Source organism: Temnothorax nylanderi, unplaced genomic scaffold (assembly GCF_030848795.1).
Source record: "Temnothorax nylanderi isolate EJ_2023f unplaced genomic scaffold, tnyl_v1.0 TNYL_tig0057_pilon, whole genome shotgun sequence".
Lineage (NCBI taxonomy): Eukaryota > Metazoa > Arthropoda > Insecta > Hymenoptera > Formicidae > Temnothorax > Temnothorax nylanderi.
In genome coordinates, this window is record NW_027249119.1 from 1,114,269 (window position 1) to 1,137,554 (window position 23,286).

At 35.8% G+C, this 23,286-nt stretch overlaps 3 protein-coding genes across 6 annotated transcripts; all 3 read right to left on the reverse strand.

Annotated features, from left to right (window-relative positions):
- Nucleotides 1-4,940: 4,940 nt before the first annotated feature.
- LOC139773120 (protein unc-45 homolog B-like) lies at nucleotides 4,941-9,519 on the reverse strand. 2 transcript variants are annotated; one of them, XM_071707379.1, is made up of 5 exons: nucleotides 9,409-9,519; nucleotides 8,312-8,719; nucleotides 7,662-7,988; nucleotides 7,143-7,586; nucleotides 4,941-6,712 (listed from the first exon to the last, which is right to left on the reverse strand). In XM_071707379.1, the coding sequence occupies exons 2-5, from the start codon at nucleotides 8,705-8,707 to the stop codon at nucleotides 5,057-5,059; spliced, it is 2,823 nt and encodes a 940-aa protein (XP_071563480.1). In that variant the 5' UTR covers nucleotides 8,708-8,719; nucleotides 9,409-9,519; the 3' UTR covers nucleotides 4,941-5,056. The 2 variants fall into 2 exon arrangements, with proteins under 2 accessions (XP_071563480.1, XP_071563481.1); XM_071707380.1 differs by having other exon boundaries at nucleotides 9,292-9,414.
- Nucleotides 9,520-11,138: 1,619 nt separating this feature from the next.
- Nucleotides 11,139-15,776, reverse strand: LOC139773121 (protein unc-45 homolog B-like). 3 transcript variants are annotated; one of them, XM_071707382.1, is made up of 5 exons: nucleotides 15,699-15,776; nucleotides 14,435-14,857; nucleotides 13,790-14,119; nucleotides 13,262-13,693; nucleotides 11,139-12,879 (listed from the first exon to the last, which is right to left on the reverse strand). In XM_071707382.1, exons 2-5 carry the CDS (start codon nucleotides 14,843-14,845, stop codon nucleotides 11,248-11,250), a joined length of 2,805 nt encoding a protein of 934 aa, XP_071563483.1. In that variant the 5' UTR covers nucleotides 14,846-14,857; nucleotides 15,699-15,776; the 3' UTR covers nucleotides 11,139-11,247. The 3 variants fall into 3 exon arrangements, with proteins under 3 accessions (XP_071563483.1, XP_071563482.1, XP_071563484.1); XM_071707381.1 differs by having other exon boundaries at nucleotides 15,610-15,749; XM_071707383.1 differs by lacking the exon at nucleotides 15,699-15,776 and adding an exon at nucleotides 15,428-15,578.
- A 1,494-nt stretch (nucleotides 15,777-17,270) lies between these two features.
- LOC139773140 (protein unc-45 homolog B-like) lies at nucleotides 17,271-22,377 on the reverse strand. The gene is made up of 5 exons (XM_071707393.1): nucleotides 22,286-22,377; nucleotides 20,570-20,995; nucleotides 19,910-20,239; nucleotides 19,395-19,832; nucleotides 17,271-19,013 (listed from the first exon to the last, which is right to left on the reverse strand). The coding sequence occupies exons 2-5, from the start codon at nucleotides 20,981-20,983 to the stop codon at nucleotides 17,385-17,387; spliced, it is 2,811 nt and encodes a 936-aa protein (XP_071563494.1). The 5' UTR covers nucleotides 20,984-20,995; nucleotides 22,286-22,377; the 3' UTR covers nucleotides 17,271-17,384.
- Nucleotides 22,378-23,286: the final 909 nt, after the last annotated feature.

Consider the following 23,286-nt stretch of genomic DNA (forward strand, 5'->3'; position numbering starts at 1 on the left):
TCTGATTGGCTTCTCGTAGCCACGTGCCCGGCGCGGGTATAGCTAATGACATGACGCTGCACGTCACGTGACTTTCTCTAGAAATCATACGAGATTCCTTTCAAACCGCGTTCTTTTAAATCGCATGCGTTTTCTTCTCGTATTAGATGCACCAAGTGCGAGCGTCTGTATAGATCCGCGATGTGGCATAAGCTATTGCAAAGCCGAGTGGTACAAGTCATACGGATCGATCAGAGAGATTCTGCAAATAGTGCAATGAGGAAAAATTGAAATCTCCGGAGAACGATCCGGCTGCTAAACAAAAAATGATGGAGAGTGCACGGACTTGTGCGGGGGGAGACGAATCTGGAGGATGACATTTTAGAAATAATTTGGACGAGAGGAGCACCAGAGAGTGTCAAGGACTAGCCATTGGATTCAGACGACGAGCAAGAGGTAATTAAGGACCGACGTTTCAGAAATTCGTGACTTGATGAATGCTTGTTCTTATACGCAAACGTATATCTTTCAGTTTCGTGACTTCGAAACCAGATTGCAGAACATCAATTTCGATGATCTGAATGAGCTCTGGTCAGCCTTATCGGAAGCAGTGAGGCGAGAATTTGAAGCACTGATAAAAATAGAGAGGCAGAAAAGTTGATATCTGTATAAGTTTATCCCGTAGAGAACTTGCCGTGGAAAGAAAATTATTTCAGTTGAAGAGGACACTAAGAAAACTTATACCAATTTATATAAAATCCTTCTTTGATTTAACGAATTGCAGGTTGGTATAATAATAAGCTTATATACAAAATAGAATAATTAAAATAGTGCAACTAAACTTATCATTAGCGTTTAGGAAGTGTCTCCTTGTGTACCCTTTAACATAATAAACGTGATATACGGCGTTTGCGCGTTCTTTACTAAATTGGATACTGTTTTAAATGTGCCCAGGAAACTGCCCATGTCTTTGTGACTATCTGTGAGAACTTGAGAAACACTGAATTCTTCCAGGATGGATCTTTCAGCAATTGAATCCGTTGTAGAATACGTAAAAAGTGTGAGTAGCTCGTACACCTATATATAAATATAAATGTAAACATTATAATATATTATTATAAAATATGTATAGGTTGAGAGATTGATTGCCACAAAATGAACAAATTTTATCGGCGCTAATATTAACCGGCATTTCCACTTTTCAAGAATCAGGCGTCGAAATGAAAACCGTCTATACGTCCGCGGCACTCTCCGAGCTTCGATTCCTGGCAGCAGCGAAGAAAAAATTTTTAACCTGCAAGAACTGAAATCAAGAATTCATAGAGATTTTGGCAGAGATATAGCGAAACGATGCGTGCTTGTTGAGAAAGAATATACTTTAGTGCTTGAAGAAGTAAGAATATTATTGGGCAAAAAGCGCCGAAGCAAGTGTCTTGTAAATGCAAAGTTTTATTATTTATTAATATTATACTGTATACTATACTATCATTTATTACAATAATAAATAATATTTTATTGATATGACATTTGGATCTCAATTAACATTCACATATAATTCTCTTAATCGACATGTTCCATATTACCAGTGCTTTGTGCCGATTCGTTTCCTTCGACATTTCCCTCGATTTTGTCCCATTCCGCAGCAGCCTCTAGAACAAGGGATGCTAATTCCTTGATCTTCTTGTTTTGCATGGTATCGTTCTCGCTCAATTCCCTTAATTGTTCCATTATTATGTCTGTTTCCACGAGTTTTTCAGCGACGTCTTTGAAAAGTACGACGTCGCTGAAAAACTGATAGAAACAGATATATTTAACGAAATTTCGATACCCTTACGTTGTAAGACACCGTTTGGATTAGTGAATAAGTTGTGTAGGAATTCTAGCGAGCAATCCGAATTGAGTATTTCTTCGCAAGCCTCTTTGCTGACCGCCGTCAGCATCACCACTGTTCCAACCGCTATCTTAACAGTATCTTCATCCTTGTCTTCGAACAATAATGTAAGATACCCAACTCGGTAAGGTCTCTGCTCGCAATATTGGACAGCAACTTCACGGCATAATACCAAATTGTTTATGAGTTGTGCGGCCTTTTGTATCAACATGTTGTTATCGTCATGCATATAGTCCTCGATTTTCTCACAAATCCTGCCTCCTTGAATATATGTTTTCGCATACTATCGTCGACACTAGCTAGATTGCACAAAGCTGTTAGAGTCCCGCATCTCTTATTCACGGAACACTTCGAATTCAGGAGATTTATGATCGGCCGAACAACCTCCATCATTATCTGACCGGAAAATGCAACCTCAAGATCTATTGTGAGTACCAGATCGACCAGAATTCGCGAAGCTTTGCAATTTCTCTGCCATCCAGCGCTAACGACAACAATGCTTCCACGCCGCTTTGTTCAACAACTATTTCTCTCAATTTCTGTTGAGTGCATATCGCATGGAAAACGCGGGCTACCAATTCCTTGCAGTTCTGATTGTCCTCTTATATACGAACGAGGATTCGTATTCCTCGACCAATTGACTGGCTATCTCCAATAATTTTTGCAAACCGCGAAGCTCGACCAATTGTTCGGCCCAGTTTAATGCAGTATGAATGTTACGCGTAATAAGTTCTATTATTGCGTCTCTAGCAAGTCCTGTTATCGTTTTATTCGTTACGCTATTCAATAAGCGTGACAAAATCGTATCAAGTTCATTCTTATGTGTTTCGCACAAAGTCTTATCGGGTTTTGCATCACGTTTATTATTCATGCCGCTGTAAGTGTTCAATATGTTCTGAAACCAAAATATGCAATAATATTTTAATTACTAAAATATGTGTAATATAACTGTACGTATTATTTTGTTCGATAATATCAACCTGTAAACAATATTGAGACGCGTTGACTATCTTTGGAGATGTGCTGTTCATAATTTCCAGACACCAAAGCAAACCGACATATCTCGTAATGGACTCGGTTCGTTTAATATTGTTTTTGCATAACTCGCCCACAATACGAATCGCGCTACAGTTCGCTTCCTCATTCTTTTCAACTTTTATAAGTTGTGCGATTTTTTATACAGCTTCTTTCTGGAATATCTCCTCGGCACTAGCTTCGTCACGTGCGAGCACAAGTAGATCGGTCATAGCGGTTTCACGTTTCTCCTTTTCTGCGCTCACGTTAAATGCTAAATCGAGCATTTGCGATATCTAATACAAAGTAAAAATAAGCGTATTCTTAAACATAATAATGTGTAATAAAAATGTAAATAACTGTGAAAGAGAATATTTGTATTATGTAACTTCTATCTACATAGCGAGTATGCTATTAATCAAATTGCAATTAATAATTATATAATAAGAAAAACAAACTTAAATCAATTTGTCAAATCATGTGTAGTATTTTGAGAAATAAAAACTTTTACTAATATATCCAGTACACCTAGAATTTCTTTAACGCTTCTAGCGCTTGACATCTGCGATACAATGCTTTATTACAGCATATCTTTAACGAAGTGTTGCAGTCTTTAATAGCTTTCTCGTAATCGCCCAGCTTTAAATAAGCTGCAGCTCGATTTCTGTAGGACACTCCTTTCTCAGCGTTGCCTTCTTTTAGTAGTTTCAGTGCGTTTGTAGTTACTCAATGCTTCTGACCAATCGCCTTTGTTAAACTCTTCATTACCCTTCCTGTGCAGTCAAATCTGACTCTACCATGGTAGAATATATCTACAACACAAAATATATGATTCGTTATATGTTTTAACATGGAAAGACTTTCTGTAATATTTTATATGTATTATCTTAATTGCGAAATACATAGAGGATAAAATTATTTCTAAATAATTACATGCAAATATGAGAGCATTTAACGTGCTGTCAATAGAGTATTTGTTTTTTTGTTTTTTTATACATCCAGTTTTCTTTAATTTTTTAAAACCAGTTCGTTACAAGTTTCACATAAACAAATTGGCGGCGTAAAAGTAAGCATAAGAAAATAAAGTCTCGAGCAATAAAAATTTTAGATTTGTAAGTCAAAGTCGAAGAGATAAATATTACATTACACGAAAGTTAATTTTTCAGTTCCATAAAGGAGGGAAATATTGTTATCGCAACGTTTAAGTACGTTGGATCTGGAATCTATTATAAATTATTACAGGATTACAGGATTACGGTTTATTATAAAATTAAGATGCTATGTTATTCGTCGTTGTTGTGTCTTTATGCAACATGAGATTTTTCGTATAACATGAGATGTTTCTAATCACGCGTTTATGTTAATGTTCTAATTGCAACTCACTCAGGTGAACTCGTGTACTGGTGATAATAAATTCATATGCTTAAAATGGTATAATTATAATTGTGTAACTAAACTTATTATTTGCGTACGTCCCTTTACGTACCCTATAACGTAATATACGCGCTCACGTCATAAAGATCATTCTTTACCAAATTGGATATTATTTAAAATGTATCCAGGAGACTGCAGGTGTTTTTGTGACTATCTGTGAGAACATGGGAAACAATAAAATTTTCAAAAATGCGGACGCGGCAATAGAATCCGTTATAGAATACGTAAAAGTGAGTAGCTCGTACACTTGTATATGAATTTAAATGTAAACATTATAATATATATGTATTATTATTAAATATATATGTAGGTTAATTGGTTGCCACAAGATGAACAAACTTTATCGACGCCAACATTAGCCGTTTCCACTTCGCAAGAATCGGGCGTCGAGATGAAAACCGTCTATACGTCTGCGGCACTTTCCGAGCTCCACCGATTGCTGGCAGCAGCGAAGAAAAAAATTTTAACCTGCAAGAGCGGCAATTAAGAATTCACAAATAGATTTTCGCAGAGACTTAGCGAAACGACGCAAGCTTGGCGAGAAAGAGTATACTTCTGTACTTAATACAGCTAGAATGTTATTTATCGTGGACAAAAAGCGTTGGGTCAAAAGTCTTGTGAATACAGAATTACATTATTTATTAATTATACTGTACATTGTGCTATCATTTATTAAAATAAAAAATAATTCTATTAATATGACATTAAGATCCCAATTAACATTTATATATAATTTTCTTAATCGAGATGTTCTAAACTATCAATGTTTTGTGACGCTTCATCACTTTTGTCGTTTGTCTCGATGTCGACTATAGGCGCAGCAACCAGTAAAGCAGTACGTGCTAATTCCTTGATCTTGTTGTCTGGTACGGTATCGTTCTCGGACAATGCCGTCAGTGGTCCCATTATGTTTGTTTTGATGAGTTTTGCAGCGAGGTCTATTGTACTTCTCATCATATTTAACGCAATTTCAGTACCCTTATGCTGTAAGTCACCGTCTGTATTAGTGAGTAAGTTGTATAGAAATTTTAGCAAAGGATCCGAATAGATTATTTCCTCGCAAGCCTCTTTGCTGACCGCCGTCAGCATGGCTACTGTTCCAGCCAATGCCTTAATAGTATCTATATCTGTATCTTTGTCCTCGAACAATAATGTAAGATACCCAACTTGATAAGATCTCTGCTCGCAATATTGGACAGCAACTTCACGGCATAATACCAAATTGTTTATGAGTTGTGCGGCCTTTCGTTTCAACATGTTGTTATCGTCATGCATATAGTCCTCGAATTTTTCAAATCCTGCCTCCTTGAATATATATTCTCGCATTCTGTTGTTGACGCTAGCTAGATTGCACAAAGCTGTTAGAACCTCGCATCTCTCATTTACGGAACACTCCGAATTCAGGAGATTTATGATTGTCCAAACAATCTCCATTATCTGATCAGGAAATGCAGGAGGTATCGTGTGTGCTAGATGGACCAGGGCTCGCGAAGCATGTTTCTTTCCCTTGTCTGTGCTATTCAGCGCTAACGACAATAATGCCTCCGCGCCGCCTTGTCGAACAACTATTTCTCTCAACTCCTGTTGACTGCATATCGCATGGAAAACGCGAGCTACCAATTCCTTGCAGTTCTGATTGTCCGTTTTAGCGAGTCTCGCCAGAGCGCTAATCACACCGACCTCCACTAACGCGCGCCGACTTATTTTCATGAAGTCGTCCTCTTTGGGCTGATCTCTCCCGGAAAAATAATATTTGATAAACATTACCGATTCTATCATCTCGGGTATAAGTTCATTATCGTCATAAGCGCAACACAAGTTCACCAACATAATAGTCACGTCGTAGAGAACCGATTGATCCTTAGTCTCGGTTAGCTCAATAATTGCTTTTACTGCGGCTTGTTGTTGGTCTTTGATCAACTCCTCTTTGACCTCGAAGACGATAGTGAGATACCTCAGGCCCTTAATGGCCCATTTTCTCATATCTTTTTCTTTTTTGGGATTAATCAAGAATCGTGCGCAAACCTTGGTCAATTTCTTCATCGTTCCATCCGCGAACTGCGCGAACGGTTCGATAGTCGTGTAACTGCTTAAAATGGTTTTTTCAAACTTGCTTATCATGCACAGACCCACTAACGCTCGAACTCGTATTGAATCATACGTAGAGAATGTATACAGGTTCTCCAATATACGTACACATTGACATATAAACACGTTGGCCTGTTTAAATTTGGTCATTGCGACAATGACACATTCACAAACCACTTTCTTTTGCAACACGTCATCCATTCCCGACGTAGCAATCATCTCAAGCACCCCTCTTTTAATAATAATTGCGTATGCAACCTCTAACGGACCGAACATTAAGGTTGTTATCGCAATCACTCCACGCACCTGTAAAACAACGGATTAACAATTTACAAATTTTTACGTAAAACAATATTTGATTAAAAGGAAATTAAGGCAGCTACAGTGTTATTTAATTTTCTTGGATGGCAAAGTCATATTCTTCAATAAATTTCGATTAAACTCTTATAATCGTATTTTAAATTAAAACTTACAGAATGTACCCAGGTAGCAAGCACTCGTCATTTTGACGTCAAATGACGTCAAAAGACGTCAAAATGACAGACTTTTGACGTCAATTGACGTCAAAATGACGAGTCTTGCTACCTGGGTACGATATCGATAAATAAAAAATAAATCTTCTTTGGCATTTTTGCTTTTAAATAGTTTAAATTTCTCAAGTATGCTATGGTTAAAGAAATAGTCGACCCTTTATTTTGAAACAATTAGAAAAGATCAGAAGTTACGAAATTCATACTTTGGATTCTGAGTCAGATGTAAGCAATTTGTCCTTAATAAATTTCTCAATGGCGTCGATAAATTCTTCCTTAGCAGCATGATAGTACACGTTTTTATATATCTTTGCTAAGCACATACTGATTATAGCTTGCGTGGAAGACGTGATGTTCATCGAGGATTCTTTGTATTTGTATTCTTCCATTTCACTGGCTACCTCCATTAATTTTTCCAAACCACGAAACTTGATCAATCGTTCGGCCCAGCCTAACTCGGTATGATGAATGTTACACATAATAAGTTCTATTATTGCGTCTCTAGTAAGGCCTGTTATCGTTCTATTCGCTATATTATTCAATAAGCATGACAAAATCGTATCAAGTTCATTCTTATGTGTTTCGCACGAAGTCTTGTCGGGTTTTGAATCGGGTTCATCGTTCATGCCGCTGTAAGTATTCAATATATTCTGAAATCAAATTATACGATAAATTAATTACTAAAATACGTGTATGCTAACTACATTCTAGTCAATAATATTTACCTGTAAACAAATTTGGGACTCACTGACTAGAACCGGACATGTGCTGTTCATCATTTCCAGACACTGAAGCAAACCAATATATTTCAGTACGGACTCGGTTCGATTAATATTGTTTTTGCATAACTCGCCTAAAATACGAATCGCGTACATCGCTTTCTCGTTCTCTTCAACTTTTATAAGTTGTGCAAGTTTTGATACACCTTCGTTCTTGAAGATCTCCTCGGCACCAGCTTCGTCACATGCGTACACAAACAGATTAGTCATAGCATATTTATATTCCTCCTTATCCACGCTCTCGTTAAATGCAGAATCCATCATTTGTGATATCTAATAAAATGCAGAAATAAACGTATTTTTAAACATAATGATGTGTAATAAAAATGTAAATATCTGTGAAAAATAATATTTGTATCAGGTAATTTCTATCTATATAGTGTGACTATTATCCCGAGAGAAATTAATAAATATATAATTAAAAAAACAAACATAATTTAATTTTTCAAATTAAGTTTAGTATCTAGTGAAATAAAAATTCTTACTAATATATCCAGTATGAGAGAAATGTGTGATAATTTTTACATTATCTTTTACATGACCAAATATCATGTCTTGCAAGTTGATGAACATTTGTAATAGTTATGTATATTTACCGTAGCTCTAAGATTTGGGTCCTTATGACGACCCTGTAAGCGTTCCTTTACGGATTGAATAACTTTGTTATTTGGGTCAGATGAAATAATAATCTCCGCGTCCCGATGTGCCTCCTCGAATCTCTCTAACGCTTCTAGTGCTTGACATCTGCGATACAATACTTTATTACAACATATCTTTAACGCGCTGTCGCAGTCTTCAATAGCATTCTCGTAATGGTTCAGCTTTAAATAAGCGGCAGCTCGATTTTTGTAGTACACTGTTTTCTCAGCGTTGTTCTCTACAAGGTTCAGTGCGTTTGTGTAGTCACTCAATGCTTCTGACCAATTGCCTTTGTTAAACTCTTCGTTACCCTTCTCTTTCCATTTTTCTGCAGTCATATTTGACTCTGCCATGGTGGAATATCTCTACAACATAAAATATATGATGCATTATATGTTTTAACGTGGGAAGACTCTCTGTGATATTTTATACGTATTATCTCAAATGCGAAAGGCATAGAGTATATATTAAATTATTTCCAAATAATTATATGCAAGTATTAGACATTAAGGGATCGAAAAATAACAATGCAATTGCTAGTGTAAGATCTGCAAATAAATTGTAAACAACAGTTTCCAAAATTTTTATATTAGAGAGTGCAATTTATATATAATTATGACTGAATAATACTTCCAACCCGCTGACTTTAAATCAATTATTTATTGTCGATCGCGAAAGGGAGAGTTCGAGTTTGGATCGGCAACGATTTATGACATTACATTCGAATATTTTATTTCGTCTTATTGCAAAAAATGCAATTATGTTCGCTTTGCTGCAAAAATCTAGCGCGATTTACACTTGTCTGGGAAAAGCGTGCAAATTATCTGAGACGCGCGAGGAATTTATTTGAGTGATATTGAATCTCAACGTTTTTTTCTTTATATGAAGGCATCTAACTCTGGCCGTCAACCGAGTATTTGTTTATCAGTTTTCTTACACATCCAGTTCGTTGGTCTTTTCAAATCAGTTCGGATGCGTTTCGTGTAAATAGCTGTAGAACCTTAGCTGTAGAACAGCTGTAGAATAGCTGTAGAACAAAATGTAGAACCTTTACCTGTCGAATAGTTTTCTCTTTGTAATGTTCTCTCGTATCGCACCTTCAAACCTCTTCTTCTCGCCCCACGATTGTTTACGATCCCAGCACTTTTCAAGGACTAACTTAAACCAGCGAATATTTTCCGAAAAGAGTACCGAGCGCTGTCTCCCTGCGATAGAATTTCATCCTGATTGGCTTTTCCTAGCTACGTGACCGACTAATGAGGCGCGCGTCACGTGATTTTCGAAAGCGCGCGCGCTCTCGGCCACGTGAAAGGTTATAGATTGATTTTTCGCAGAATGCGGAACGAGACGATATTGCGGCGATAAGCTAACAATTTTTAATTGATCGTATTTTTTGTAATATTTGGACAGCGGCAGTGGCAGGCAAGCGAAAGCCCATTATTTTGTGATATCCAAGCGCATCAAGCCATCACGCCTAATCTCGCGTACTTTGTAACGATATAATAGTAAAAGAAATTTTTCTTTTTTAAATCGTCTAAATTGTATCTATTTTTTAAAACTTTTGGACTATAGATAATAGTCCAAATAATAGATAATAGTCGGCTTCGAGATATATTCACAATATATATTATTATCAAAATTACGTTATTTTATTATCAGAAATACATTATTTTTATTATAAGTAATTTATTATTATTTTTATTATAAGTAATTTATTATAAGTAATTATGTCATGTATTATTAATGAAAATAATTTAAATCTCCACTGCATACAATTTTGGAGCCGGTAGATTTTGTATTTCCTGCGCACGAATCTGAGCGGATTCAAGTCACATTTTTGCGACGTCGTAAACTGAGATTTCTGATTTAACAATTTACAATTCTAGTCAAATTTTTACAGTAAAATTCTATTAATGTATTTTCTAAAAATCAGTCCGTTAATTTTCTCAACTATCATTAGAACCTGCTTTTCTTGTACTCATGTACAATAAATTATAAAATTAATATTACACATTACAAATTACTCCAAGTTGTTTCGTACGCCTGTAAAAGCCATTGCACGTAACAAATTTTTAGTCGTAACCGTAAGAACCATAAGAAAATTGACCAATCATAATGGATTATTTTTCGACCGTGAAGAGAATAATTGGTCGAAACGTTGTGTATTTAAATATTATATTAATAAATGGCCAGTTAAGTCGAATTGAACCATTTCTTTTTTTTTATTATTATTTGCGTTTAAAAAGCTTCCGCTTGCGTGCACTTTAACGTGACAAACATACGGCGCTTACGTGTAAATCGCTCTTTACCAGATTGGAAATTATTTGAACTGTGCCGAGAAGGCTGGCTATATGTTTCTATCTGCGAGAATATGATGAGCAATGGGGTCTTCAAAGATGCTCGGCATTTGAATCCGTTATAGAAAACGTAAAAAGCGTGAATAGCTTGTACATCACCTATATAAGAATATAAATGTATATATTATAATATATATTATTATTAAACATATACTTAGGTTCATTAGTTGCCATTTTGCAAGAATTAGGCGCTGAAATGAAAACGTCTATACGGTCTATACATCCGCGGCACTCTCTGAGCTTCATCGATTGTTGGCAGCAGCGAAGAAAGAAATTTTAACCTGCAAGAGCGGCAATCGAGAATTCAGAAAGAGATTTTCGCAGAGCGACGACCCAAGCCTGTCGAGAAAAAGTGTACTTCTGTACTTGAAGAAGCTAGAATATTATTGGGTAAAAAGCGCAGTGGCAAAAGTCTTGTAAATGCAAAGTTTCGTTATTTATTAATTATATTGTACATTGTGCTGTCATTTATTAAATAAAAAAAATAATTCTATTAATATGACATTAAGATCCCAATTAACATTTATATAATTTTCTTAATCGACATGTTCTAAATTATCAGTGCTTTGTGACAATTCGTCACTTTCGTCGTTCATTCTGATTTTGTCCCATTCTGCAGCAGCTTCTAAAGCCAATTCTTTGATCTCGTTTTGCACGGTATCGTTGCTCAGTGCCCTCAATGCTTCCATTATGTCAGTTCTCACGAGTTTTGTAGCAATGTCTTTTGTACTTCTTACTATATTTAACAATATTTCGATACCCTTACGTTGTATATCACCATTTGGATTAGAAAGTAAGTTGTATGGGAATTTTAGCGAGGAATTCAAATAGAGTATTTGCTCGCAAGCCTCTTTGCTGACCGCCGTCAGCATCGCTACTGTTCCAGCCATTGCCTTAACGGTATCTTCATCCTTATCCATGAAAAAAAGTGTAAGATGCCAAATTTGATAAGGTCTCTGCTCGAAATATTGGATAGCAACTTCACGGCATAATACTAAATTGTTTATGAGTTGTGCGGATGTTCGTTTCAACATGTCGTTATCGTCATGCATATAGTCCTCGATTTTCTCAAATCCTGCCTCCTTGAATATATGTTTTCGCATGCTGTTGTTGACGCTAGCTAGATTGCACAAAGCTGTTAGAGTCTCGCAATTCTCATTCACGGAAAACTCCGAGTTCAGGAGATTTATGATCGGCCGAACAGCCTGCATGATTATCTGACCAGAAACTGCAATTCCAGGACGTATCGTGTAAGCTAGATGGACCAGGGCTCGCGAAGCATACTTTTTTCCTTTGTCTGTGCCATTCAGCGATAACGACAACAATGCTTCCGTACCGCCTTCATCAACAACTATTTGTCTCAAATTATGTTGACTGCATATTGCTTTGAATACGCGAGCTATCAATTCCTTGCAGTTCCAGCTGTCCGTTTTAGCGAGGTTTATCAGAGCGTTTGTCACACCCTCTTTCGCTAACACGCATCGTCTTTTTTTCACGAAGTCGTTGCCATCTTTGGTCAGATATTTCTCGGAAAAATAACGTCTGATAAACATTACCATTTCTGTCATCTCGGGTATGAATTCTTTCTTGTCATAAGCGCCGCACAAGTTCACCAATATAATAGTCAGGCCGAAGATAACCGATTGATCGTTAGTCTCGGCGAGCTCGATCATCGCTTTAACGGCTTGCCGGTCTCTGGTCAACTCCTCTTTGACCTCGACGTGACTAGTGAGATACGACAGGCTTTCAACGGCCCATTTTCTAATGTCCTTTCTTTTTTTGTGATTAATTAAGACTCGTGTACAAACCTTGGCCAATTTTTTCGTCGCTCCATCTGCGAACGGTTCGATAGTCGTGTAACCGCTCAAAATGCTTTTGTCAAATTTGCTTAACTTGCAAAAACCCACTAACGCTCGAATCCGAATTGAATCATCCTCAGATTGATACAGATTCTCTAATATATTTACACTTCGACATATAAACACACTGATCTTTTTATATTTGGTCACAACGGCAACGATACATTCGCAAACCACTTTCTGTTGCAATATGTCATCCGTTTTTGACATAGCAAAGATCATCTCAAAAATCTCTGGTTTAAAGATAACTGCTTCCGCAACATCTAACGGACCGAATATTAAAGTTGTTATCGCAAGTACTATGCGCACCTATAAAACAATAAAGTAACAATTTATAAATTTTTACGTGAAGCAATATTTGATTAATGAAAAATAAATCAAGGCAGCTACTTTATTTAATTTTGATGGAAAATACGAAAAATCTTTGGTAAATTATGCTGCAGAAAATATGATAGATGATAAAGTCATACTCAATAAATTTCGATTAAAGTCCGTTACAATCGTATTTTAATATATATGTGTAAGTTACACAGTATACAATATCGACAATTAAAAGAAATTTTCTTTGACATTTTTAATTGCTTTAGAGATTATAGAGTTTAATTTGAATTTTATAGACTTTAGAGATTATAGACTTTATTTTGAATTAATTTAAGTAATTAAAAAAGACCGGTAATTTCAAAATCCATACCTTGGATTCTGTGTCAAATTTAAGCAATTTATCCCCAATAAATTCTTGAATGGCGTTGATAAATGTCCTCTTATCATCATTACAGTACGTGTTTTCATATATCTTTGCTAAGCACATACTGATTATATTTCGCGTGGAAGACGTTATGTCGAACGAGGATTCGTATTCCTCCAATTGACTGGCTATCTCCAATAATTTTTGCAAACCGCGAAGCTCGACCAATTGTTCGGCCCAGTTTAATGCAGTATGAATGTTATGCGTAATAAGTTCTATTATTGCGTCTCTAGCAAATCCTGTTATCGTTTTATTCGTTACGCTATTCAATAAGCATGACAAAATCATATCAAGTTCATTCTTATGTGTTTCGCACAAAGTCTTATCGGGTTTTGCATCACGTTCATTATTCATGCCGCTGTAAGTGTTCAATATGTTCTGAAACCAAAATATGCAATAATATTTTAATTACTAAAATATGTGTAAATATGTATAACTGTACGTATTTCGATAATATCAGTCGATAATATCAACCTGTAAACAATATTGAGACGCGTTGACTATCTCTGGAGATGTGCTGTTCATGATTTCCAGACACCAAAGCAAACCGACATATCTCATAACGGATTCGGTTCGTTTAATATTGTTTTTGCATAACTCGCCCACAATACGAATCGCGCTACAAATCACTTTCTCATTCTCTTCAACTTTTATAAGTTGTGCGATTTTTGATACAGCTTCCTTCTGGAATATCTCCTCGGCATTAGCTTCGTCACGTGCGAGCACAAGTAGAGAGGTCATAGCGATTTCACGTTTCTTCTTTTCTGCGTTCACGTTAAATGCTAAATCCAGCATTTGCGATATCTAATACAAAGTAAAAATAAGCGTATTCTTAAGCATAATGATGTGTAATAAAAATGAAAATAACTGTGAATGATAATATTTGTATTATGTAACTTCTATCTACATAGCGAGTATGCTATTAATCAAATAGCAATTAATAATTATATAATAAAAAAAACTTAAATCAATTTGTCAAATCATGTGTAGTATTTTGAGAAATAAAAACTTTTAGGTACTAATATATCCAGTACAAGAATTATATTATAATTTTTATATTATCTAGACCAAATATGTCTTGCAAGTTGATGAATCTTTGTAATAGTTATGTATATTTACCGTGGCACTAAGATGTGGGTCCTTACGACAACCTTGTACAATTTCATGTAAGCGCTCCTTTACGGGTTGAATAACTTTGTTATTGGGATCAGATGAAATAATAATCTCTGCATCTCTATATGCCTCCTCGAATTTCTTTAACGCTTGTAGCGCTTGACATCTGCGATACAATGCTTTATTACAACATATCTTTAACGAAGTGTTGCAGTTTTTAATAGCTTTCTCGTAATCGCCCAGCTTTAAATAAGCTGCAGCTCGATTTCTGTAGAACACTCCTTTCTCAGCGTTGCCTCCTTTTAGTAGTTCCAGTGCGTTTGTGTAGTTACTCAATACTTCTGACCAATCGCCTTTGTTAAACTCTTCATTACCCTTCTCTTTCCATTCCTGTTCAGTCAAATCTGACTCTGCCATGGTGGAATATCTCTACAACACAAAATATATGATCCGTTATATGTTTTAACATGGAAAGACTTTCTGTAATATTTTATATGTATTAACTTAATTGCGAAATATATAGAGAATACAATTTATTTCTAAATAATTACATGCAAATATGAGAGCATTTAACGTGCCGTCAATAGAGTATTTGTTTTTTTGCTTTTTTATACATCCAGTTCTTTGATTTTTTCAAACCAGTTCGTTATATGTTTCATATAAACAGACCGGCGGCGTAAGGGTAAGCATAAGAAAATAAAGTCTCGAGCAACAAAAATTTTAGATTCGTAAGTCAAAGTCGACGAGATAAATATTACATTACACGAAAGTTAATTTTTCAGTTCCATAAAGGAGGGAAATATTGTTATCGCATCGTAAAAGTACGTTGGATCTGGAATCTATTATAAATTATTACAGGATTGCAGGATTACGGTTTATTATAAAATTAAGATGCTATGTTATTCGTCGTTGTTGTGTCTTTATGCAACATGAGATTTTTCGTATAACATGAGATGTTTCTAATCACGCGTTTATGTTAATGCTCTAATTGCAACTCACTCAGGTGAACTCGTGTACTGTCGCTACAATGAAATTACTGACTCGTTCGGTTTAACCGTTTCATTTGAGTAAGTCATACAATAGCGTGCATGCGGAGATGACACATTACGCCCTACTTGTTTCGACGATTCGTTGAGATATTTTCAGGTGAAGAGTAATAATCTCACGTTTGTTACGAATACCTTTTTATTAGGTCGAATTTGATCACGTCACACGCGGCAAGCTTTCATTCAGATCGTCGGCGAAACAAAACAGAATGTAGATCCTTTACCTGTCGGATAACTTTCCTTTTGTTCTCTCGTGTCGCTCGAGCACTCTTAAACTTCCTGTACTCGTTCTATGATTGTTTACGATCGTAGGACTTTTCAAGGAGTAATTTAAACCACGGTAAGCATTGTCCGTGGGGATTATCCGAAAGGAGCATCGTGAGTCGTCTCGCTAGAATAGAATTTCTGATTGGCTTTTCGTAACCACGTGACCTGCCTAACTAATAAGGCACAACGTTGCGCGTCATGTGACTTTCTCTAGAAATCGTACGAGGTTCTTTTAAACCGCGTGTATATAGTTCTTTTAAATCGCATGCGTTTTCTTTTCGTATTAGATGCACCAAGTGCGATCGTCAAGGGTAGGTATATAGCAAAAGAGATTCTACAAGTAGTGCAACGAGGAAAAATTGAAATCTCACCAGAACGATCTGACTGCTAAACAAAAAATTATGGAAATTTTTAAGAGAGTGCATGCATAGGTTGTGCGGCAAGCGGATCTGAAGAATAACATTTTAAAAAAATAATTCGGACGAAAGGAGCACCAGCGGCGCGAGGAATTTTCGTTAGATTCAGACGACGCGAGCAAGATGTAATTAAGGACTGACGTGTTAGAAATTTGTGACTTGATTAATGCTCGATCGTTCTTACAAATGTATATCTTTCAGCTTCTTGACTTGGAAACCAGATTGCTGAACGTCAATTTCGAAGATCCGTATGAACTCTGGTCAGCCTTATCCGAAGTAGTGAGGCGAGAATTTGAGGCACTGATAAAAATAGAAAAACGGAAATTGATACCCAAGTTAATGCTGTGATGGACATGCCGGAAAGAAAATTATTTTAGTCCGTTGAAGAAAACCTAAGAAGATTTATAGCAATTTATAAAAAATTCTGCTTTGATATTTAACGAATTGCAGGTTGGTGATAATAAATTCATATGCTCAAAAAATGGTATAATTATAATTGTACAACTAAACTTATTATTTGCGTTTAGGAAGTGTCCCTTTACGTACCCTATAACGTAATATACGCGCTTACGTAAAGATTATTCTCTACTACATTGGATATTATTTGAAATGTATCCGGGAGACTGCCCGTGTTTTTGTGACTATCTGTGAGAACATGGGAAACAATGAAATCTTTAAAGATGCGGACGCGGCAATAGAATCCGTTATAGAATATGTAAAAAGTGTGAGTAGCTCGTACATCTACATATACATATATGTAAATATAATAATGTATACATTATAATATATTATTATAAAATATATATTTAGGTTGAGTGATTGCCACTAGATAAACAAACTTTATCGGTGCTAACATTAGCACCTCCACCTTGCAAGAATCAGGCATCGAGATGAAACCCATCTATACGTCAGCGGCATTCTCCGAGCTTCACCGATTGCTAGCAGCAGCGAAGAAACAAATTATAACCTGCAAGAGCGACAATCAGGAATTCAGAAAGAGATTTTCAAAGAGACAAAGCGATGACGCAAGCCAGTAAAAAAAAAGTACTTTTGTGCTTGAAGAAGCTAGAATATTATTGGGTAAAAAGCGCAGGGGCAAGAGTCTTGTAAATGCAAAGTTTCGTTATTTATTAATTATATGGTACATATTGTGCTGTCATTTATTAAAATAACAAATAATTCCATTAATATGACATTAAGATCCCAATTAACATTTATATAATTTTCTTAATCGACATGTTGTAAACTATCAGTGCTTTGTGACAATTCGTCACTTTCGTCGTTTATTCTGATTTTGTTCCATTCTGCAGCAGCTTCTAAAGCCAATTCCTTGATCTCGTTTTGTACGGTATCGTCCTTGCTCAGTGCTCTCAATGCTTCCATTATGTCTGTTCTCATGAGTTTTGTAGCAATGTCTTTTGTATTTTTTATTATATTTAACAAAATTTCGATACCCTTACGTTGTATATCACCGTTTGGATTAGAGAGTAAGTTGCATAGGAATTTTAGCGAAGAATTCAAATAGAGTATTTTCTCGCAAGCCTCTTTGCTGACCGCCGTCAGCATCGCTACTGTTCCAGCCATTGCCTTAACGGTATCTTCATTCTTGTCCATAAAAAACAGTGTAAGATGCCAAATTTGATAAGGTCTCTGCTCGAAATATTGGATAGCAACTTCACGGCATAATACCAAATTGTTTATGAGTTTCGCGGATGTTCGTTTCAACATGTTGTTATCGTCATGCATATAGTCTTCGATTTTCTCAAATCCTGCCTCGTTGAATATATGTTTTCGCATGCTGTCGTTGACGATTGCTAGATTGCACAAAGCCGTTAGAGTCTCGCAATTCTCATTCACGGAACACTCCGAGTTCAGGAGATTTATGATCGGCCGAACAGCCTGCATGATTATCTGACCAGAAACTGCAATTCCAGGAGGTATGGTGTAAGCTAGATGGACCAGGGCTCGCGAAGCATACTTTTTTCCTTCGTCTGTGCCATTCAGCGATAACGACAACAATGCCTCCGTACCACCTTCATCAACAACTATTTTTCTCAAATTATGTTGACTGCATATCGCTTTGAATACGCGAGCTATCAATTCCTTGCAGTTCCAGCTGTCCGTTTTAGCGAGGTTCACCAGAGCGCTTATCACACCCTCATTCGCTAACACGCATCGCCTTTTTTTCACGAAGTCGTTGCTATCTCTGCCATCCTCGGAAAAATAACGTCTGATAAACATTACCAATTCTGTCATCTCGGGTATGAATTCTTTCTTGTCATAAGCGCCGCACAAGTTCACCAATATAATAGTCAGGCTGAAGATAACCGATTGATCGTTAGTCTCGGCGAGCTCGATCATCGCTTTAACGGCTTGCCGGTCTCTGGTCAACTCCTCTTTGACCTCGACGTGACTAGTGAGATACGACAGGCTTTCAACGGCCCATTTTCTAATGTCCTTTCTTTTTTTGTGATTAATTAAGACTCGTGTACAAACCTTGGCCAATTTCTTCGTCGCTCCATCTGCGAACGGTTCGATAGTCGTGCAACCGCTCAAAATGCTTTTGTCAAATTTGCTTAACTTGCAAAAACCCACTAACGCTCGAATTCGAATTGAATCATTCTTAGATTGATAGAGGTTCTCCAATATATTTACACTTCGACGTATAAACACACTGACCTTTTTATATTTGGTCACAGCGGCAACGATACATTCGCAAACCACTTTCTGTTGCAATATGTCATCCGTTTTTGACATAGCAAAGATCATCTCAAAAATCTCTGGTTCAAAGATAACTGCTTCCGCAACATCTAACGGTCCGAATATTAAAGTTGTTATCGCAAGTACTATGCGCACCTATAAAACAATCAAGTAACAATTTATAAATTTTTACGTGAAGCAATATTTGATTAATGAAAAATAAATCAAGGTAGCTACTTTATTTTGATGGAAAATACGAAAAATCTTTGGTAAATTATGCTGCAGAAAATATGATAGATGATAAAGTCATACTCAATAAATTTCGATTAAAGTCCGTTACAATCGTATTTTAATATACATATGTGTAAGTTACACAGTATACAATATCGACAATTAAAAAAGAAATTTTCTTTGACATTTTTAATTGCTTTAGAGATTATAGAGTTTAATTTGAATTTTATAGACTTTAGAGATTATAGACTTTATTTTGAATTAATTTGAGTTATTAAAAAAGACCGGTAATTTCAAAATTCATACTTTGGATTCTGTGTCAGATTTAGACAGTTTATCCTCAATAAATTCGTCAATGGCGTTGTTAAATTTTTCCTTAGCAACATCACTGTACATATTTTCATATATTTTTGCTAAGCACATACTGATTAGAGTTTGCGTGGAAGATGTAATGTCGATTGAGTAGTTCTTTTTAAATTCCACAATTTCACTGGCCATTTCCATTAATTTTTGCAAACCGCGAAGCTCAACCAATCGTTCGGCCCAGTTTAACGCAGTGTAATGAATGTTACGCGTAAGGAATTCTATTAATGCGTCTCTAGCGAGGCCGGATGTTATCGTTCTACTCGCATTCAACAAGCACGACAGAATCGTGTCAATTTTTATTTTATGCACCATGCACAACGTCTCGTTGGGTTTTGAATCGGGTTCATCATTCATGCCGCTGTAAGTGTTCAATATAGTCTGAAACAGAATTACACAATAAATTAATTACTGAAATACGAATGTATGCTGACTATATTCTAGTCGATAATATTTACCTGTAAACAATATTGAGATGCATTAATTTTCTCTGTAGATGTGCTGTTCATTATATCCAGACACCAAAACAATCCAGCATATTGCACAACGTACTCGGTTCGATTAATATTGTTTTTGCATAATTCGCCTACAATGCGAATCGCGCTACAGCTCAGTTTCTCATTCTTTTCTACTTTTACAAGTTGTACGATTTTTGATACACCTTCCTTCTGGAATATCTCCTCGGCAACAACTTCGTCACGTGCGAGCACAAGCAGATTAGTAATAACGGTTTCACGTTTCTTCTTATCTGTGCTCACGTTAAATGCTAAATCTAGCATTTGTGATAACTAATACAAAACAAAAGTAAGCCTATGCTTAAACATAATAATGTATAATAAAAATATAAATAACTGTGAGAGATAATATTTGTAGGTATCATATAATTTCTATCTATATAGTGTGTGTAGACTATTAATCCCGACAGGAATTAATAATTATATAATAAGAAAAATTTAATTCAATTTTTCAAATTAAATTTAGTATTTAGTGAAACAAGAATTCTTACTAATATATCCAGTATGAGGAATATATTATTCTTTTTTTATTATTCAGATCAAATTATCATGTCTTGCGTGTGGTAAACTTAATAAACTTTTGTAATAGTTATGTGTATTTACCTTGTCACTACTAATATTAAGATCTGGGTTTTTTTTACGACGTACAATTTCAAGTAAGCGCGTTAACACGGGCTGAATAATTTTGTTATTTGGGTCAGATGAAATAATAATCTCCGCGTCGCGATGTGCCTCCTCGAATCTCTCTAACGCTTCTAGTGCTTGACATCTGCGATACAATGCTTTATTACAACATATCTTTAACGCATTGTTGCAGTCTTTAATAACTTCCTCATAAATGCCCTGCTTTAATAAAGCGGCAGCTCGATTTTTGTAGTACACTGTTTTCTCAGCGTTGTTGTCTACTAGGTTTAGTGCGTTTGTGTAGTCACACAATGCTTCTGACCAATTGCCTTTGTTAAACTCTTCGTTACCCTTCTCTTTCCATTTTTGTGCAGTTATATTTGACTCTGCCATGGTGGAATATCTCTACAACATAAAATATATGATGCATTATATGTTTTAACGTGGGAAGACTCTCTGTGATATTTTATACGTATTATCTTAAATGCGAAAGGCATAGAGTATATATAAAATGATTTCTAAATAATTATATGCAAGTATGAGACATTAAGGGATCGAAAAATAACAATGCAATTGCTAGTGTAAGATCTGCAAATGAATTGTAAACAACAGTTGCCAAACGTTTTATATTAGAGAGTGCTAACTTTCACTAGCATTGGAAGACAGTTTTATTGTCGAACAATCATCTTCCACATAAACAGGATTATTGGAATTTATAATTATGACTAAATAATACTTCCAACCCGCTGACTTTAATTCTATTATTTATTGTCGATCGCGAAAGGGAGAGTTCGAGTTTGGATCGGCAACGATTTATGACACTACATTCAAATATTTTATTTCGTCTTATTGCAAAAAATGCAATTATGTTCGCTTTGCTGCAAAAATCTGGCACGATTTACACTTGTCTGGGAAAAGCGTGCAAATTATCTGAGACGAGCGAGGAATTTATTTGCGTGATGTTGAATCTCAACGTTTTTCTTTATATGAAAAGGCATCTAACTCTGGCCGTCAACCGAGTATTTGTTTATCAGTTTTCTTACACATCCAGTTCGTTGGTCTTTTCAAATCAGTTCGGATGCGTTTCGTGTAAATAGCTGGTACATTGCCGGCACAATTGCCGGTAATGTAAGGATATATCATAAGAAAATAAAGACTCGAGCAGCAGTGTTTTTAAATTCGTGAGGGGTCACATTTCGATGAAATAAATATCACAGTTCACAAAATTTAATTTTTCAGTTACATAAAAAGGGAAACTTTATTATCGCATCGTTAAAGTACGTTCTATCTGGAATCAATTTTAAAATTACGACTTATTATAAAATTAGAGTGCCATGTCATTTGTCGTTTTTTTCTTCATGCAACATGACATTCGTCGTGAGATGCATCTAAAAATGTGCGTTTAAGTTAATACGCTAATCGCAACTTACTCAACCTTGTGCCTTGTGCCTCGTATGAAGTTTAACAATTTTATAGTGGAACTACTGGCTCGTTTGGCCTTACCGTTTCACTTAAACACGTTATACAATAGCTTTTGCATTACTTGTTTCGACGATATGTGGAAGTATTTTCGGGCAAAAAATAATAATCTTACGTTTCTACGAATACTTATATTATGTCGAATTGGATCACGTCACGCGGCAAGCTTTTATTCTAATCGTCGCAGGGAAACAGAACAGAATGTAGAACCTTTACCTGTCGAATAGTTTCCTCTTTGTAATGTTCTCTCGTATCGCACCTTCAAAAACTTCTTCTTCTCGCCCCACGATTGTTTACGATACTAGCACTTTTCAAGGACTAACTTAAACCAGCGAATATTATCCGAAAAGAGTACCGAGCGCTGTCTCCCTGCGATAGAATTTCATCCTGATTGGCTTTTCTTAGCTACGTGACCGACTAATGAGGCGCGCGTCACGTGATTTTCGAAAGCGCGCGCGCTCTCGGCCATGTGAAAGGTTATAGATTGATTTTTCGCAGAATGCGGAAAGAGACGATATTGCGGCGATAAGCTAACGATTTTTAATCGATCGTATTTTTTGTAATATTTGAACAGCGGCAGTGGCAGGCAAGCGAAAGGCCGTCGTTTTGTGATATCCAAGCGCATCAAGCCATCATGCCTAATCTCGCGTACTTTGTAACGATATAATAGTAAAAGAAATTTTTCTTTTTAATTCGTCTAAATTATTTCTATTTTCTAAAACTTTTGGACTATAGATAATAGTCCAAATAATAGATAATAGTCGGCTTCGAGATATATTCACAATATATATTATTACCAAAATTACGTTATTTTATTATCAGAAATACATTATTTTTATTATAAGTAATTTATTATTATTATTTTTATTATAAGTAATTTATTATAAGTAATTATGCCATGTATTATTAATGAAAATAATTTGAAGCTCCACTGCATACAATTTTGGAGCCGGTAGATTTTGTATTTCCTGCGCACGAATCTGAGCGGATTCAAGCCACATTTTTGCGACGTCGTAAACTGAGATTTCTATTTTAAACAATTTACAATTCTAGTCAAACATTACAGTAGAATTCTAAAATATATTTTCTAAAAATCAGTCCGTAAATTTTCTCAACTATCATTAGAACCTGCTTTTCTTGTACTACATGTACAATAAATTATAAAATTAATATTACACATTACAAATTACTCCAAGTTGTTTCGTACGCCTGTAAAG